The sequence below is a fragment of the Pseudophryne corroboree genome, chromosome 2, assembly GCF_028390025.1.
Source record: "Pseudophryne corroboree isolate aPseCor3 chromosome 2, aPseCor3.hap2, whole genome shotgun sequence".
Taxonomy (NCBI): Eukaryota; Metazoa; Chordata; class Amphibia; order Anura; family Myobatrachidae; genus Pseudophryne; species Pseudophryne corroboree.
In genome coordinates, this window is record NC_086445.1 from 154,064,339 (window position 1) to 154,084,592 (window position 20,254).

The following is a 20,254-nucleotide window of genomic DNA, read 5'->3' on the forward strand; positions in this document are numbered from 1 at the left end:
CTACCTGGACTTCCCTCTTAATATATGATTGGCGTCACCTTTGTTGAACTATTTAATTGATTAGAAAGGTGTTTTAACAGAGATGATTGCAATCATAAATGAAGAGAGAAGTATAGGTAGAGAGCATTTTGTCCCCCCTGGAATGGGTCATGTTGGGAGGTATGGATTCTGTTTAATAAATATAAACCAATGTTGTATAATATTATTATACTAACAGTTGAATAATGCCTGAGTACTGTTTATAGCTCCACCTTATTGAGAGACAACTATTTTATAGAGTTTTCCTGTAGTGGAACAAAGACAACTTAAACAACCTTAAAATACACATAGAAAAATAAAATCTATAATTGATCTTGTCACATGCAAGGATAGCAGCATCCTCTGTACTACTAACACACTGAGACAGGACTCAGGAGGACTCTGCGTGTATGTCTCTCTCTAGACCTGAATGCTCTCATTAGATAACTGGTTACACAGGACCCTGACACCCAGGTAGTGAGGAGAAGCTGGGATCCCTGGTTAAACTACAGCTCTCTGCCCCATCTATCTCTCCTCTGGTTGGAAAGCTCTGTAGGTATCTCATGAAACCTGATACTCCTGTGGCCCTGACTGCACAAGCTCTAGAGCTAGTGATGTCAGTGTGCTCTGGCTGGGGGGACCCTCGCATGGGGGGTCCCGGGGTACAGCATGCTCTACGTCCCTCTCTCCCCCTCAGTCTGGCTATGCTTAACACATTCAGTTATAGGATGTAAATATCAGGTATTGTTAGAGAAAGTAAAATAAAAAATAATTTGTGAGCTACAGCTCAATCCCTGTGTGATCCATCTGTACCAGACTCTCTGCTTGTGGCGGATTTAAGTTGTGATGAAGCTATATAAGTCATGGCTGAAGACATTGACAAAGAGGTTATATATGTTTAACATCTTTATAACAATGCACCATGGTCTGTCACGAGACTGACATGCACAGTGGGAGCATATATTTGTGCAGTGTAAATTATTTTACTCTTATTGTAGAAAGATAGATTTTATATTTAAATTAGGAATATGGTTCTCCAGGAGTAATGCTTAAGCAAGTCAGCATAACAACATGTGTGATACTGTATATAGAGGAGAAGGATGGAGAGCAGTTCTCCTATTTTCTGAGAGACAGTGCATGACTGGCCAGATGGGGATGACTTGGCTGGTTTAACAAATGCTGTATTGCAATATTTTGGAACTAACACTCCCTGAGTGAAAGACAAAAATCATTCACACCCAACCTGACCCTAACCATAAGACCCAGGAGATTACATTGGTATGTAACAGAAGAAAAAGAGGACCCAAAAGAGATTTCAATTTTTGTGGTGAGGAGTAAAAAATTAAGTGGGACACCAATTGCCATTGGGGATTTGAGCATGTTCATGCATACAAGGAATGTGCTAATCCCCAGTCCAAGCAGTTAATTATTACAAGTGTAGCACTAGTTCCTGGTTCAGAGCAGTTGGTGAAAAACAAGCAATGTGATTCTTCCTGTTACTGGGCAGTTGGTGATATTGAGCAGTGTGCTGTTCCTGTTACTGGGCAGATAGTTGGTGATAATAAGCAGTGTGCTTGTTCCTGTTACTGGGCAGTTGGTGATATGGAGCAGTGTGCTGTTCCTGTTACTGGGCAGATAGTTGGTGATAATAAGCAGTGTGCTAGTTCCTGTTACTCGGTAGTTGGTGATAACGAGCACTGTGCTTGCTCCTATTATTGGGCAGTTGATGATAATGAGCACTGTGCTGTCCCTGTTACTGGGCAGTTGGTGATAATGAGCAGTGTGCTGTTCCTGTTACCGGGCAGTTGGTGATAATGAGCACTGTGCTGTTCCTGTTACTGAGCAGTTGGTGATAATGAGCAGTGTGCTGTTCCTGTTACTAGGCAGTTGGTGATAATGAGCAGTGTGCTGTTACTGTTACTGAGCAGTTGGTGATAAAAAGCAGTGTGCTGTTCCTGTTACTGGGCAGTTGGTGATAATAAGCAGTGTGCTGTTACTGTTACTGAGCAGTTGGTGATAAAAAGCAGTGTGGTGTTACTGAGCAGTTGGTGATAATAAGCAGTGTGCTGTTCCTGTTACTGAGCAGTTGGTGATAAAAAGCAGTGTGCTGTTCCTGTTACTGGGCAGTTGGTGATAATAAGCAGTGTGCTGTTATTGTTACTGAGCAGTTGGTGATAAAAAGCAGTGTGCTGTTACTGTTACTGAGCAGTTGGTGATAAAAAGCAGTGTGCTGTTCCTGTTACTGGGCAGTTGGTGATAATAAGCAGTGTGCTGTTCCTGTTACTGAGCAGTTGGTGATAAAAAGCAGTGTGCTGTTACTGTTACTGGGCAGTTGGTGATAATAAGCAGTGTGCTGTTACTGTTACTGGGCAGTTGGTGATAATAAGCAGTGTGCTGTTCCTGTTACTGGGCAGTTGGTGATAATAAGCAGTGTGCTGTTACTGTTACTGAGCAGTTGGTGATAATAAGCAGTGTGCTGTTCCTGTTACTGGGCAGTTGGTGATAATAAGCAGTGTGCTGTTACTGTTACTGAGCAGTTGGTGATAATAAGCAGTGTGCTGTTATTGTTACTGAGCAGTTGGTGATAAAAAGCAGTGTGCTGTTATTGTTACTGAGCAGTTGGTGATAATAAGCAGTGTGCTGTTACTGAGCAGTTGGTGATAATAAGCAGTGTGCTGTTACTGTTACTGAGCAGTTGGTGATAAAAAGCAGTGTGCTGTTACTGTTACTGGGCAGTTGGTGATAATAAGCAGTGTGCTGTTACTGTTACTGGGCAGTTGGTGATAATAAGCAGTGTGCTGTTCCTGTTACTGGGCAGTTGGTGATAATAAGCAGTGTACTGTTACTGAGCAGTTGGTGATAATAAGCAGTGTGCTGTTCCTGTTACTGGGCAGTTGGTGATAATAAGCAGTGTGCTGTTACTGTTACTGAGCAGTTGGTGATAATAAGCAGTGTGCTGTTATTGTTACTGAGCAGTTGGTGATAAAAAGCAGTGTGCTGTTCCTGTTACTGGGCAGTTGGTGATAAAAAGCAGTGTGCTGTTATTGTTACTGGGCAGTTGGTGATAATAAGCAGTGTGCTGTTCCTGTTACTGGGCAGTTGGTGATAATAAGCAGTGTGCTGTTATTGTTACTGAGCAGTTGGTGATAAAAAGCAGTGTGCTGTTACTGTTACTGGGCAGTTGGTGATAATAAGCAGTGTGCTGTTACTGTTACTGGGCAGTTGGTGATAATAAGCAGTGTGCTGTTCCTGTTACTGAGCAGTTGGTGATAATAAGCAGTGTGCTGTTACTGTTACTGGGCAGTTGGTGATAATAAGCAGTGTGCTGTTACTGTTACTGAGCAGTTGGTGATAAAAAGCAGTGTGCTGTTCCTGTTACTGGGCAGTTGGTGATAATAAGCAGTGTGCTGTTCCTGTTACTGGGCAGTTGGTGATAATAAGCAGTGTGCTGTTACTGTTACTGAGCAGTTGGTGATAAAAAGCAGTGTGCTGTTACTGAGCAGTTGGTGATAATAAGCAGTGTGCTGTTCCTGTTACAGGGCAGTTGGTGATAATAAGCAGTGTGCTGTTCCTGTTACTGGGCAGTTGGTGATAATAAGCAGTGTGCTGTTCCTGTTACTGGGCAGTTGGTGATAATAAGCAGTGTGCTGTTATTGTTACTGGGCAGTTGGTGATAATAAGCAGTGTGCTGTTACTGTTACTGGGCAGTTGGTGATAATAAGCAGTGTGCTGTTACTGTTACTGGGCAGTTGGTGATAATAAGCAGTGTGCTGTTCCTGTTACTGAGCAGTTGGTGATAATAAGCAGTGTGCTGTTACTGTTACTGAGCAGTTGGTGATAAAAAGCAGTGTGCTGTTACTGTTACTGGGCAGTTGGTGATAATAAGCAGTGTGCTGTTACTGTTACTGGGCAGTTGGTGATAATAAGCAGTGTGCTGTTCCTGTTACTGGGCAGTTGGTGATAATAAGCAGTGTGCTGTTCCTGTTACTGAGCAGTTGGTGATAAAAAGCAGTGTGGTGTTCCTGTTACTGGGCAGTTGGTGATAATAAGCAGTGTGCTGTTACTGTTACTGAGCAGTTGGTGATAAAAAGCAGTGTGCTGTTCCTGTTACTGGGCAGTTGGTGATAATAAGCAGTGTGCTGTTACTGTTACTGAGCAGTTGGTGATAATAAGCAGTGTGCTGTTCCTGTTACTGGGCAGTTGGTGATAACAAGCAGTGTGCTGTTACTGTTACTGAGCAGTTGGTGATAATAAGCAGTGTGCTGCTCCTGTTACTGAGCAGTTGGTGATAATAAGCAGTGTGCTGTTCCTGTTACTGGGCAGTTGGTGATAATAAGCAGTGTGCTGTTCCTGTTACTGGGCAGTTGGTGATAATAAGCAGTGTGCTGTTCCTGTTACTGGGCAGTTGGTGATAATAAGCAGTGTGCTGTTACTGTTACTGAGCAGTTGGTGATAATAAGCAGTGTGCTGTTACTGTTACTGGGCAGTTGGTGATAAAAAGCAGTGTGCTGTTCCTGTTACTGGGCAGTTGGTGATAATAAGCAGTGTGCTGTTACTGTTACTGGGCAGTTGGTGATAAAAAGCAGTGTGCTGTTACTGTTACTGGGCAGTTGGTGATAATAAGCAGTGTGCTGTTACTGTTACTGAGCAGTTGGTGATAATAAGCAGTGTGCTGTTACTGTTACTGGGCAGTTGGTGATAAAAAGCAGTGTGCTGTTCCTGTTACTGGGCAGTTGGTGATAATAAGCAGTGTGCTGTTCCTGTTACTGGGCAGTTGGTGATAATAAGCAGTGTGCTGTTACTGTTACTGGGCAGTTGGTGATAAAAAGCAGTGTGCTGTTCCTGTTACTGGGCAGTTGGTGATAATAAGCAGTGTGCTGTTCCTGTTACTGGGCAGTTGGTGATAATAAGCAGTGTGCTGTTACTGTTACTGGGCAGTTGGTGATAAAAAGCAGTGTGCTGTTCCTGTTACTGGGCAGTTGGTGATAATAAGCAGTGTGCTGTTCCTGTTACTGGGCAGTTGGTGATAATGAGCAGTGTGCTGTTTCTGTTACTGAGCAGTTGGTGATAATGAGCAGTGTGCTGTTACTGTTACTGAGCAGTTGGTGTTAATAAGCAGTGTGCTGTTCCTGTTACTGGGCAGTTGGTGTTAATAAGCAGTGTGCTGTTCCTGTTACTGGGCAGTTGGTGTTAATAAGCAGTGTGCTGTTCCTGTTACTGGGCAGTTGGTGATAATAAGCAGTGTGCTGCTCCTGTTACTGGGCAGTTGGTGATAATAAGCAGTGTGCTGTTACTGTTACTGAGCAGTTGGTGATAATAAGCAGTGTGCTGTTACTGTTACTGAGCAGTTGGTGTTAATAAGCAGTGTGCTGTTACTGTTACTGAGCAGTTGGTGATAATAAGCAGTGTGCTGTTACTGTTACTGAGCAGTTGGTGATAATAAGCAGTGTGCTGTTACTGTTACTGAGCAGTTGGTGTTAATAAGCAGTGTGCTGTTCCTGTTACTGGGCAGTTGGTGATAATAAGCAGTGTGCTGCTCCTGTTACTGGGCAGTTGGTGATAATAAGCAGTGTGCTGTTACTGTTACTGAGCAGTTGGTGATAATAAGCAGTGTGCTGTTACTGTTACTGAGCAGTTGGTGTTAATAAGCAGTGTGCTGTTCCTGTTACTGGGCAGTTGGTGATAATAAGCAGTGTGCTGTTCCTGTTACTGGGCAGTTGGTGATAATGAGCAGTGTGCTGTTACTGGGCAGTTGGTGATAGTAAGCAGTGTGCTGTTCCTGTTACTGGGCAGTTGGTGATAATAAGCAGTGTGCTGTTTCTGTTACTGAGCAGTTGGTGATAATGAGCAGTGTGCTGTTACTGGGCAGTTGGTGATAATAAGCAGTGTGCTGTTCCTGTTACTGGGCAGTTGGTGATAAAAAGCAGTGTGCTGTTCCTGTTACTGGGCAGTTGGTGATAATAAGCAGTGTGCTGTTACTGTTACTGAGCAGTTGGGGATAAAAAGCAGTGTGCTGTTCCTGTTACTGAGCAGTTGGTGTTAATAAGCAGTGTGCTGTTCCTGTTACTGGGCAGTTGGTGTTAATAAGCAGTGTGCTGCTCCTGTTACTGAGCAGTTGGTGATAATAAGCAGTGTGCTGTTCCTGTTACTGGGCAGTTGGTGATTAGAGGCACTGTGATGGTTTCATGTTCCTGATAATTGATAATTACAGGTACAGTACAAGTTCCAAACTGTAGGCTGTTCGTGATTGCAGTTTTGCGATTGCATGCTGGGCTGGTGGCCGCCCCTCACAGGGCAAGGCTGCCAAACATGCAAATGCCGGCAGCGATGCGATTGCAATTGAATTGCGATTAAATCGCTGAATTGTGGATGCTCCCTTGCCTCCGCAGCCTGGCACAGAGTGGCCATTTTTCGGGTCACAATGGACGAACCCACTCTGTTTGTATCTGCACACTCCAGCAACACCATGTCTGCATCACCGCCTCAGATCACCCCGCGAACACCTCTGTCTGGCAATCAGGCAGAGGTGTTCACATAAGACTCACTGTGTGCGCACGTGTAGAAGGGTGCATGCGCACTGGGCATCCACACTGAATAAGGCCCACTGTGCCTACTCATTAGTACTGTTTCATAACCGAATTTGTGAGTCCTAAAGCAAAATTAGGACACAGTGCCATGATCAGTTATATACTCTATGGTAGTACCCTAGTTCACATTTATTATGGAAAGAAAAGGGGGTTCTATTCAGGGGTATATAAATGAAAATATATATATAGGGTTGGGTACAGGATCCCGGCAGTCGGAATTCCGTCAGTAAAAATACCAACACCATAATCCCAACCATCAGAATGTCGGCAGGAGGGCGAGCAGAACAAAGCCCCTCGGTGGCTTGCTTCACTCACCACTGGTTCTATTCCTACTCCTTGGGTGTCATGAGAATAGCTGTGGCCGACCTGCCGGCATTCAGGTGGACGGGATTCTGGCATCAGTATTTTGACCATCGGGATTCCGCCCGCCGGGATTCCAACTACATCCCTATATATACACAGTTTAATGATAAAATATTCCTGTACAGTAATTTTAGCTGATTAAAATGATTCAACTGGTTAAGAGTATTTGCAGTATAAGCAGTTTACCTGGCATTGCTGATAGAATATTGCATACACTGCTTCATATTGCTTCACAATGTACCCTTAACTCCCAGAGGCCATGGAAGCATTGGCCCCCAGGTGCCAATTGTCAGGGAGGTACAAGGGGCACAGATAAGTCAATTATAACTGAGACTGCGCCCTGCTGATCACTGCATTGACGTAGGCGACAGTTACAGAAGGATCTATTTTTGCAGTTTCCAGGCAGTCACTGTTGCTTGTCTAGTTGAGGTAATAAGTAAGCCCGGCACTGTTGCTGAGGTTCACCTGTCAATGCATAACGTAGGTGTCCTATTGCAAGCTTAGGGGGGACAGAAACCTCCTGTGGTTATACCACCCCAGTCAAATTACCCTTCTGCTCTATGAAAAGTTTCTGTCCTCCTTGAGATCAATTTATGACACCTGCATTACTGTTTGACAGGTGTACCATCCCAGTGAAACTCCCCAGATGCCACAGTCATGTCAGCATTATGTTCATGTTGACACTGTGAATGTCAGCAAGTTCACTGCAGTCATTACATCAATTTCAACATGTTGAATGTAGACATAATGACTACATACCGATTTCTAAACTGGCAGCAGTTTACAAAGATGTTCTCTTATTTCTGTGTTATATATAAAATGCAAAGTGAAAACATTTTTAAAGTCACATCTTTATAAAGTCTTTAACACTTCAAGAAATATATTTTACAATGGAAGACTTTTGAATTAGTGCCATTGAAAACTTGGATCTTAGAACAGGGTTCCAATGTTGAAATTATTGAAGTCATCCGGAGTGCTGCCTCTCTTACAGTACCTTGCGTACATTCTTTCCATGCACTGGCAGTGCAGAAATTCTGGAAGGCACCAAGAAGACATCATTATTTAATGGTGCTAGAGAGTGCCAGCCTATTAAAGACTTTTTACATTGACATCCAGTCTGCTGAGTGGCGCTGATTCTTCCTCTGCTATATATATATATATATATATATATATATACCCCTTCACAAATCACGGCACTGGAGACAGGTTTCAGATGCAATAAAAAGCTTGTAATATAGGTAACTATACCTATATTACAAGCTTTTTATTGCATCTGAAACCTGTCTCCAGTGCCGTGATTTGTGAAGGGGTGTATGCTGATTTACACTGGCACGGGGACCTATTGCTGTTTGAACTCCAGAGTGCCGGCTGCTATGGACAAATATATATATATATATATATATATATATATATGGATTGGGTATGGGTGACAGGCGTTTGGGAACCCGCCGGTCACCATACCGAAGCTGGGATCCTGGGGTTGAGAATGCTGGAGGGGGGGAGAGCAACAAAGTGTGTGGGAATAGTCCTTGCTAGTCGGCAAGCCGACTGTCAGGCATTGAAGGGATCCTGGCATCCGTATAAATATATATGTATGTGTGTTATTCAATCTTAACATGAGAAGGGAAAATAATTTTGTAGAATACAATTTACAACCACTAATTCACTAACGTTCAATTGTAAAATGTATTTTAAAAATATGATTTTGAAAACGAAGCTAGCTGTGTCCTCTTAGTAGTTAACTTAACATCTGTGACCAGCAAAGAGCAACACATGTAATTAATCAGCTGTACGTTACCAAGTGTTTTTGTTATGTCATTTTTATGACTTGCAGAAGTTTTTTGCTCCAGAAATGCCTTGTCTTGAGAAATGTTTCACTTGAATGCATCATTTTTCTTGCACCACCTAAATGTGGCACTCATTATAAATGTTGTATACTTATTTAGAAAAGAGGATATATTTACAGCAGTTGTAACTAAAGAGGAAAGTCCTTAAATACCCTTTATGTATACGTAACAAGAAAAGAACCTCATATATTGAGGAATAAACTTTGGCTTTCTTCCAGAGGAAGTATTCAGCCTGTGTTCTCAATATATCAATACTATTATTATTATTATTATTATTATTATAATCTTATCTGTTGTATATTGCAGATTCTGCAGCACTGTGCGTTGTAATATAGTTGTGAGAAACTAAAGAGTGGATGGATGCAATTAATGACTAAATAATTCCAAGGCATACAAACAAGAGCTGCTTAATGTCACTAAGGAATATTGCAGTTAAGTAGAATAAAATGTCTTAAACACATCAGGCAGAAGATTTTGGCATAAGAAATACAAGTCAGGCAAGACAGATATGAGTAACACAGTTATGCAGCATAAAGAGAGTGGATGCAATATCCAACAATTTCAACCAAATCACATGTCAAGTAGAAGAATGCAGCCATGACAGGAGCTACAAAGTGTGGACAGACATGCAATAATGGGGGTAGAAGACCCTGCCCATGAGAACATGCAAACAAGAAAGGGTAAGAGATATAAGGATAGTGGGCTTAGTGGTAGAAGTGGCAAATTGAGGTGGAAGGCTAAGCAGCCAGCTGCAGCCCAATTCTCCACACATGGTGTGGAGATAGGTTAGGGGTCTATCAGATGTAAGGCAGATGGTATGGGGCCTGTATATGAGCCAGTGACCTAGATTGTGCATAGTCCTCCTGGATGTCAGGGGAGGCCTGGTTCCTGTAAGGACTTATATTAAAAGGCATTTTCATTTATTTCTTTGCGACCTATTTCTAGTTAAATACTGTATTTTGGCATACTCCCCCGAAAACTCCCATTTCCCCACATACCCATTTTCGGGATATACCCATATATATTTAGTATCACCCACATGTAAGAAAGAGGGACCACAGCAGATATCTCCCTCCATTTCCCACAGCAGCCGCAGCCCCAATAAGTGTCTATGGGGCTGCAATACTCTCAGATTTACCAAGCTCCGGTATTCCGTAGCCTATGGGCTTATGGGCTACACTTTGCAAAATTTATCTGGAACCCTCCCCAGCAATATCTTCTGCAAAATCAAGGTCAGTAGACCCGCATGCGCAGCAGTCCAGTTAAATTAGTGAAGAGACGGCTAATGTGGCCTTTTCACTCTGGACACATTGCAGGGACAAGCTCCTTTCCCTGCAGTTGAACAGAAATAAAGTAATACATTCAGGTAGTATATTCACGTACTGCAATGTGATTTTGGTCACTAATATAAATGGGCCCTTTCATGTCTTATTCTTACTTTTTGCCTTATTTTATATTGTTAAAAGCCCCAAAGCCAATAGTTATTGTGTTGAACTGGCAGTGACAAAAAAAAATCATATGGTAAAATGTATGAGGCATCACTGTGGCCTACATGAAAATCAGGCCTTTCACTGATCCTGTCAGGGACTCAAACAGTTCACAGGTAGAAGGTCACAGGAGTGGAACAAAAAAATCACTTTTACAAAACACATTCTGTACCCATACTTCTAGATCTCATATTTTCAGTAAAATCTTTAGATGAGATCATGACTAGAGATAAGTGAGTCTCCCCCAGCTTGTGACGTTATCTGAAATATTGTAGCAATAATAATGTACAAAAAATGTAATTCTTATTCATAGAATTTGGTGTTTAAAAATATCTCATGACTCAAAACAGAAAAAACCTAATGCTAAAATGCTTTGCTCATGGATAAATCAAGGTAGGTTTATCCAAGTCTGCACAGGTATACAGCACCCAAAATTACAGTGGACCTCTGCCATTGGAACTTTGTGGATCTAAGTTTGTGTCATCTGTTTTGATTTTCAGGGCATCAACAAGTATTGGAAACTGGCATCAGGATGACAATGCATCACTCTCAGCACTTGCTGACTAAAGAAGTCACTGTTGATTATCCAAAGTGCTGATTTCACAAATGAAAGGGGATCACATTGCACTACATGGATATAACTGTTGTTTGCGGGTCGGTTAGAGGATAGTCAGGATGCCAACATTCAGAATACTGACACCGGCATCCCGACCGCCTAAAATCCCAACAGGTGCACTGAGCTAAACTAACTTTAACCCTATTCCCCCCCCCACACACACAGCCTAACCCTTACCCTTCCTTCCAGTTGCATAAGCCTAACCCTCAAGCAGCCTAAACTTAACTGTCCCCCCACAGAATAACCCTCCCCCTGCAGCCTGACCATAACCCTCCCTAGCATACTGGTCTTCAGGATTCCAGCATTGGCATTCTAACAGGTGTTTGGAATCCGGAGTCGTTCTTTTTTCCGTCGGGAACCCATCCGTCGGGATGCCCACTGCATCCCTTGTTTACACTGTATACACAGTTGCAGCATTTTATTTTATTTTTGTCTGTACTAAGATTCATGCAACAAGCATTCTGATTGGTATATCACGTCACGCGGAATCTTTAAAAGAATATATTCTATGCTGAAAACAGTTGAGGCTGTTTAGTCTTGAAATAGTGCAGAGGTAAGCAATCTGTGACTTTTCACCATTGAATTTAAAATCCCATCATGCTTTGAGGCTGGCAGAGCATGCTGGGACAAGCTGGTAAGAGTTTCTTGTCAGCTGGAGATCCTCAAGTTGTTCATGGCTAATATTCACAACTTTGGGTAGCTGTCAGGTCAGGATTTCATTGCAGATATTTGTATCATTTCTGTGTTCTGGTTGTTATGTTACAAGTAATATTAATATAGAACATGATGGAAATATGTTTGTTATAATTTATATTACTTCCAAAACGTCAAATACAGGTAAAATGTTATGGACTCTATGAGCAACATACTTGTTTGTGCATGCCAGCAGAATCTACTATACATTATTACGTATCACAAAATATAATCAAATAACTACACAAATACAGTATGTATTTGATTATGTGCATATTGGGGGTCATTCCGAGTTGTTAGCTCGTTGCCGATTTTCGCAACGGAGCGATTAAGGCAAAAATGCGCATGCGCATGGTACACAGTGCGCATGCGCTAAGTATTTTAGCACAAAGCTTAGTAGATTTACTCACGTCCGAACTAAGATTTTTCATCGTTGAAGTGATCGGAGTGTGATTGACAGGAAGTGGGTGTTTCTGGGCGGAAACTGACCGTTTTCTGGGAGTGTGCGGAAAAACGCAGGCGTGCCAGGATAAAACGCAGGAGTGTCTGGAGAAATGGGGGAGTGACTGGCCGAACGCAGGGCGTGTTTGTGACGTCAAACCAGGAACGAAACGGGCTGAGCTGATCGCAATGTAGGAGTAAGTCTCAAGCTACTCAGAAACTACTAAGAATTTTCTATTCGCAATTCTGCTAATCTTTCTTTCGCAATTCTGCTAAGCTAAGATACACTCCCAGAGGGCGGCGGCCTAGCGTGTGCAATGCTGCTAAAAGCAGCTAGCGAGCGAACAACTCGGAATGACCCCCATTGTTTCAATAGACACACTATTACCTCTACTCACAACATATATTTAAGTCTCTTTATTATAAATTAGACATGCTATTTCCTAGGACCCTGCTTAACACACTCTTCTTAGACATTTAAAAAGAAATGTACTGTATCTATCATAGTCAACCATAATAATTTGTAAGTAAAAGTGTAGTGTAACCTATCACAAAATGCATGTGATTTACAAAAATGGGTGTAATCACTCTGAATGGTACTGTGGACCACTTTACATAAAGCATAATAACAAAAATAGGCAAATAGGGTGTTACCTACAGTAGGTAGATTATTTGTGTGGCTCCTTCTGTTTGAATTTTTCAATAGTGAATTTTGTGAAGTGTGGCTATGGTCAAAAGGTCGACAGGTTCAATTGTTCGACAATGACAATGGTCGACATAACATATGGTTGACGTGAGTTTTTTTAATTTTTTTGCAATATTTCCATACTTTACCATCCAAATGTACTACGGTTCAGAATGGTAACCTGTGCCGAGCACAGCGGTAGCATGTGGCACCTTGCCTGAAGCATGTGACACCCATAAAACATAAAAAACTCATGTCGACATTTTCATATGTCGACCATTTCCGTGTTGACTTTTTGATTATGTCACCATTTTTCACATGTCGGCCTTTCTGCTGTTGACCTTTGGAATCACATGTATACATAAACAAAAGCTGATTCCCATTTGAGTTATTTTAAAGAAAACAAAAAGGATGTTTGCTTTTAATGGAATTTAACACTTGTATTTTGTATTTGGCTATGTATTTAACTGAATTTTTAATGTCCAATAAAACTTTATTGGTTATTAATAGCTCTGTCCAAACACAGAGTGTCTTATGTACAGGGCCGGACTGGCCCCCAGGGGAACAGGGGAAACCACCGGTGGGCACCACTGCCTTGGGCCCTCCTCATCCTCTAGGGATCAGGTTCCAGACTCTATCCTAGTGTACTTGAATTATGCATTATACAGTACTTATGTTACATTATACTTCACAAGAATATGATTTATTATATGTTTACCAAAGGGAACAGAACATGTACTCTGTAATGGTTAGCCAAACCTCTGTGGTGGCTGGCCATGCCCCAGTGGAGCCTGGCCACACCCTTAAGCATGGGCCCCTACAATCGCAAACCCCCGGTGGGCCCTTCATGCCCCAGTCCGACACTGCTTATGTATACAATACTCCATTATAATAATATATTGTGCATAATGTAACTTTAGCATTTACTGCTAACAAGCACAACACGCTAATGTTTTCTACTGGTGTAAAACCGGTGCATGTTATTTTGAGATTTGTCCAGTTCTGTAAGCTCTGTAAATTGCTTCCTTTTTCTGGGCACGTTTTAAACCTGTATTTGTGGTCTAATTCTACATTATCCTTAGAGTGGCTATCATAAGCATGACACAAAGCAGTGCTATTTGTGGTGTTACTTATGGGTGCACAGTATACAGCGCCAGGATAAGGTGGGGGTCACAGGGGGTGTGTACCTCAGGCCCCTCTTGCTCAGGGGTCCTTCTGTCTGAGGATGATTCTGCTAATTTCTATTATTTGCCGCTCTGCACAATCAGCTACTTTACACAGATCTGTTACAAACCAAATTGAATTAGTGACCCATAGGGCAGCTGAAGGGTTGGTATAAAGACTTAAAGGAAGTTATATGCATGGAGGAGGAAAGATAGAGAAGAGGTGTGGAAAAGGGAGATGGACAGGGTGATAAGTAGAGATGAGTGGGTTCGGATTTACTCGGTTCTTAACACCAAAATTATCGCAAAATCAGATTTTCCAGATTTTTCTTATTGGCTAACCAAAACACGTGACATCTGAGAGCTAATAAGGAGATTTGAGTAAATCCGAGTAAAACCGAACCTGCTCATCTCTAGTGGTAAGCCAATGCCAGGTAGGCACAATTTACTTCAATTAATATTTTTGTTTCAATTGGATCAATAAGAATTTTTTATCCTAGGGGTGCCATGAAAAAATGCTGATACTCTACGGTACCGTGATCCAAGAAAGTTTGTAAACCACTGCACTAAATGTAAGGAGAAGAGATGGTCCAGCAGGAGAAAGACCTACTTCCATTTTAAGTTTGTGAAGCTTTGCCAAGGCAACTATAAATCTTGTTTCAACTCGCAACTTCATGTGAATAACAGCACCTATTTTTATTGAAAAAAAAGTCCGTTAATTGCTTCATAAATAATAGCAGACAATGCAACTTTGATTCTGTTACTTGGCAACACTTTTTTTTTTATTAAGGCAGTCTTTATTTCTTTAAAATGTGAATAATGTGTCACAGTATTTCTGTGAATATGCTCCAAACAGGGATTAAATACCATTTTTTGCCCACCCACTGTACATAAACAGAGGATTAAAGACGTGTGCCAACCTATACACCTCTATAAACCCTTTTGTTTCATCCTACAGTGTGAGTTCATAGCAAATACAGTATAATGGGCTGATTCAAAGCTTGGAGTAAAGCAAAACTTTGTACCTTGGTAAAACCATGCTGCACAGCAGGTGTGGCAGATGTAAAACATGCAGATATTTAGATTTGGGAGGGAAGTGTCCATGCTTAGGTCCAGATTTATCAGTCCTTGAAGAGTGATAAATAGCATGGTTAGAAAGTACTGTACCAACCAATCAGCTTTTATCTATAATTTTACAAACACAATCTGTAACATGGCAGTTAGTAGCTGATTGGCTGGTACTTCCCATGCAATTTATCACTCTCCAAGGCTTGATAAATCTGGGCCTTAGAATTTAATTGCAGTGTAAATATAAAAGCTATCCAGTATTTTGGACAACTTGACAAAGCAGCCTGCATGCAAAAAATGACTAATAAATTGCCCCCCGTGCATTATAACATGGGTTTTCCAGGTGTAATGTTACTCTTTTTTTTGCTTTGCTCACATATTGTCCATTGGTTGTAGTTTAAGTATCCCTCTAAAACTCTTCTTATTCAGTTAGTCTGTTTACAAGTAAAAGGTTCTTAGTAGAAACCTATATAAATGAAGCAATTTCATTTTGCTTAGTAACATGCTCTATGTTCAATGTAGTCAGAATTATAAATTTTATGTATAAAAAATAAAATACAAAATAACTCGTATTTCAACCACATTTTTTATTGAGTATTTGTTTAAGAAACAGAGGTATACAGACACACCCAATAGCTTTCTTTTCAAAGAAAGTAGAAACTAATATTCTAAAACAAAACTTTAGAATGTGAAAGAGAATCATATTTTTGTTTATTTTTTTAAATACATTTTTATTTGAGAATTTGGAATTTCTGGAATTGTAGACATATCATTAAGCCACCAAATTAAGAACCTGTCTTCACCAGAGTGATTGTGAATGAAAAGCCGTCAGTATCTAAGTGACAAGCACTGGCTTCCTAGCATGTTGAAGGTGCACAACAGTCATAAAAGCAGCATAAAAGTCCCACACCAGATTTATAATCCATCCAATATTTTTGTGACAAACATATGATTTGTCTTTCACAATCTAAAACCCAATTTAAATTAGTTTCCTTTTAAGGAAAAGGCACTGGAACTTAAAGTAAACACTTCTTCCCTAGTATACTTGGTTGCATTGCAACAACTGAGATAAAAAAAAGCAAATGACTCTATCATTTTATGCATATAAAACCAGAGTTATAAACATGGCATAATTTACAAATTAACCCCTTTTGAGTTAGTACCAAAAAATAGCTTTGCAGGTTTGGATAAAAATAAAAGCACCATTTGATGTAGAATGTTTAAAACACAGAAAGAATCCTGTTAGGAACACTAACATTTCAGAGATTCAATTTCTCTATAAGGTATATTGACCCACTGTTGAAGAAGTGGCATAGATGTGTCTAGAATTCTTTTGTAAAAATTGGTATACAACCAGACATGACAACATAAGGCATGTAACAGAGGGTCAAATATTATGAACAAGTCATATTCTTTGATACATTCAGATTTGTTTTTGTTTGATTGTCTATATAAAATACTTTTTGCCAAGTATTTTATATATACTTTTGAAAATTTAGAACATAACATTTTATTTATTTATGTAGAAACAATTTGTGCAAGATGTCAAATAGTCCGGATCATCCTTATCTCATGGCAGTGTATGCCTTGAAATTTCTTAAAGAGTCAATCTTTTGTAATTCTTCAACAACAGTTCCAGCTCATGGATTTAGGATTGGTGACTTCTTCTTAGTTTCCTTCTCAGTGGTTGACCTTATAAAGATGAAAAACTCTTGTTAATTACCGGTAAAAGGATTGGTCTATTTCACAACATTTACACATGGGAACCCATCTTTGCTTTTAACATGAGAGGAACATATGTTCTACTTTGATTTCATGGGTTGCCTCTATGTCTGTGGCTCATTCCATTTTTGGTTTTCATGGGTCTCACAGTCCATAAGTGGACTGCTTATTATTTTTGTAATGAACCAACTAATCATACTATGTGATGCCTGCATCAGCTTAAAGTGCTTACATTACCCAAATAGCAACTTTCTTTACAAATTTTAATTTTTCATATACATGCTAATTTATATGTCAATTGCATTTTGCTCTTAGTGATTCAGAAATAAGATTACTTGAAATAATGTTTGGTGTCATTTTATTTTATTTTTTAACTTTTAGGTGATTAAATAATGACACTAACACTAAACTTTTTTGAAAAATTGTTTGATAGACTTATCTCCTTACATATCATGTATCACACATTACAAGGACTTAGAAATTACTCCTTTGTGCTCATTATTTTTGCATAAGGATAATGTTACATGAAGCATTCTTTAGCAACACAAAGGCATAGTACAATTTTTTTAGAATTACATAGATGCATTCATCTGAAAGCACATTAGTGTGATGCTACCTGTAAATAATTCAAAGTTATCTGATCGATACACTCCTGTAGATATGAATTTATCTAAAAAGTACATGGATAAATGAAAAAGTTTATTTTAAATATCTTCATTAAAACAATATTGTTTTCTAAATAATGATATGGTTCCAATAGAGTTCATAGCACATTAAATATTTCACAACCGAGTGCTACAGTAGCTTCATTTTCTAGGCATTTTATTGGTACTCTGGTGTTTACTGTTGGGATACATGTTTTGCAAACCAAGAACAAGTTTATGCTTTCCAAACTTAAATATTAATTCCAATTTCTAAAAAAAAACAGTTTATGTTAGTAAATGGAGTTTACAACATTTGTCTTTCACATCCATGGAATGTTTTTATATTTGCCCATAATCCAATCTCTTGCAGAAAATGAATCAAAGGCAATACATTAAAATATACATTACAGAAATTTCTTCCATTCTGCCTATATCACCAAAAATACAAGTAAACTGTTATTTCTAAGAATGCTGATGTGTTTATTAACCAACCTGATAAAACTTATTTTTAATACAAAATGTCAGTGTTAACAATTCATTTAACTTTTGCAATGGAAGTGTAGTTAGTCTTAATTAATTTATTGAATATACTGTAAATGCAATACAATTTTTAAAAAAACTACATAAATGTGTCACAATCTCAGTTCAGAAGAAAAACAATATTTCCATGTCCAAGAATATAAAATTGCAATTAATTGAAACACACACATAAAAATTTAGGAACTTGTGACTAATCAGAATCAATTTATTCTCCAAGTTTTTTTTAATATTCCAATGTACTTTGCCTTGAGGGAGGGTTCCAGGTTGGATTATTTCTTCCTGTTCTGGCTAACAAGCGTTAGCCTGACATTATTATTTGTTATAATCATTCCTCTGCTATCTCACTTACTTTATCAGTCTTTACACCATAAATTATTTTCCAATGGAAAATATAAATTTAACATTCAGTTGATTGAAGTTAAAGGCTATGCCCTGAGCTAAATCGTATATATTAAATTACTGGAGTGTTTAAACTTAACTAAAAATGATACATGTTCTCTGTAACTCCCCTGCATCAGCTTGCCCTGATGTGCCTCAGTAACTGAGCATACAGAGTGTGTTTGCCGGCTTAGCAAACTTGCTCTGGTGGATTCATAGACAGAGACAGTGATTACCCATTCTCAACTATTACCCCAGGGGAAACTTCAGTTGCATTTAGCAGAGTAAAGTGGTATGGCAAGCTAACATTTATTGTTACTTCATTTTTTATATTTGATTTTTTTTTATTTTTGTTTCCATGTGCAGGTTCCCTCTAGGTCTAAAAAAAACCCTCATCCCCTGCCTTTGTCAGTAATGGCTTTTTTTCTAGGGTCCTAGATAACTTTGAACAATACAGTGATCAATATAAGTGTCTCTGAATGCATTAACTACATATACAGTGTATGATGTTCCTTTCCTTACTGTAACTGCTTGCTTACAGAGGCTTCATATATAAAATATAAACATTTTAGCACAAATTAGCCCCAAGCTAAACTAAGCTAAATTAAAGTAAGAGTCTGATCATGTTACTCCTAAACATTTTTTGAGGCATGTAGTATCTTGATAATAGCAGAGCTTACTGTTTAGACTATAGGTCTAAAATTAGGTTACTGAATGTTAATAAATGTCTGAAATTGAAAACTGTGATAAAACAGGAAATATATTTACACAGTAATCATTACCTTGATTAAATATTCACATTCGTAATTAGTAAATATAATTAGAATATAAAACTATTTGCCACCTATTCTCAGTTCACTTTAAAGCAAATTAAATGTTTTTTTGGAAGATAAAGTATTATAATTAACTACATTCAGTAGATAATTTTGCACTTAATTGTTGTTTCTTTGTGTTTATGACAGTAGAATCGTATTTTCTATTTTTTTCAGCCAAGCTATGGAGTGAAGAATAATTGCAAGAATGTGTCTTTTTTATTAGCTCCCATTATTATTATTATTATTATTATTATTATTATTAATGTCTTTTAATTTACTCAGTGCAATCTGCTCCATGGACAGATCTGATGTAAAGTTGATCAAATGAAAAATGAATACATATGGGTCAAATGTTTGGTGGACTGACCGGCTGACTGACTGAGCTGCAGTGGGCTACATGCATGTTGGTCGCCAAATGACACCCCCACCCCTGACTTGTAAAAGGCCAAATAGGACCATCTGAATTGTCTCTTGTTCCATAAAAATACAACATTGTTGATCTTATGCCTAGCCTCCACCATTAAAAAAATTAAGGAACACAATAATTACTAGAACTACTCATAATTGTAAATCAATTTTTAACATCTTTTGTATATACATGAGACTCGGAGGAGATGGGTTTAAGAGCTAGAGGATATGCTATATATGGGGGCAAGTAAGCGACATTTAGGCTGGGATTCAAATTACCATGGGTGAAAAAGGGTAGTAGCTCCAGGCTTTAATGCCCATAGCTATCCAATTGCTCTCCCTTTTTCTCCTGATCACCTTGTTGATGCCCGTTAACATACTTGTTAATGGGCATTAACACACAGAATCTGTGGTAACTACACGTATTTGTGTTAACCCACTAGCTGTCAGGGATTTTTTTGGACCCTTTGAGGTAGGTGAAAAAAATCCCTAATAACTCCTGGCTTCAGGGCTAAATGGATTGCCTGCAGTAATCTATGGCGGATAATTGAATCCCTGACTTAGTCTACATAAAAGACAATCGCCAGTCAAACTGATATCCCTGTATGTTCAATTGAAACCCAACCACATTTTGATGGAGAGGAACTTTCATTGATGGTTTACTTAGGCCCATTCAGGAATTGATGTTGGAGTAATTAGAAGCAAAAGCTTAAAAAAATTGCTTCCAGCTAAAAAACCATCTACTTATCACCGTTGTGATAATCAAGAAAACATAATTC

The 20,254-nt window shown here is 39.3% G+C and overlaps 1 protein-coding gene across 5 annotated transcripts in view; it reads right to left on the reverse strand.

The window, feature by feature from the left end:
• Positions 1–15,535: 15,535 nt before the first annotated feature.
• POSTN (periostin) overlaps positions 15,536–20,254 on the reverse strand; it is a 77,140-nt gene continuing 72,421 nt past the window's right edge. For all 5 annotated transcript variants that reach the window (XM_063951854.1, XM_063951853.1, XM_063951856.1 and 2 more), the window contains one exon: positions 15,536–16,660. In XM_063951854.1, the coding sequence (XP_063807924.1) occupies positions 16,617–16,660 (44 nt within the window). In that variant the 3' untranslated portion in view covers positions 15,536–16,616. The remainder of the gene's footprint in view (positions 16,661–20,254) is intronic.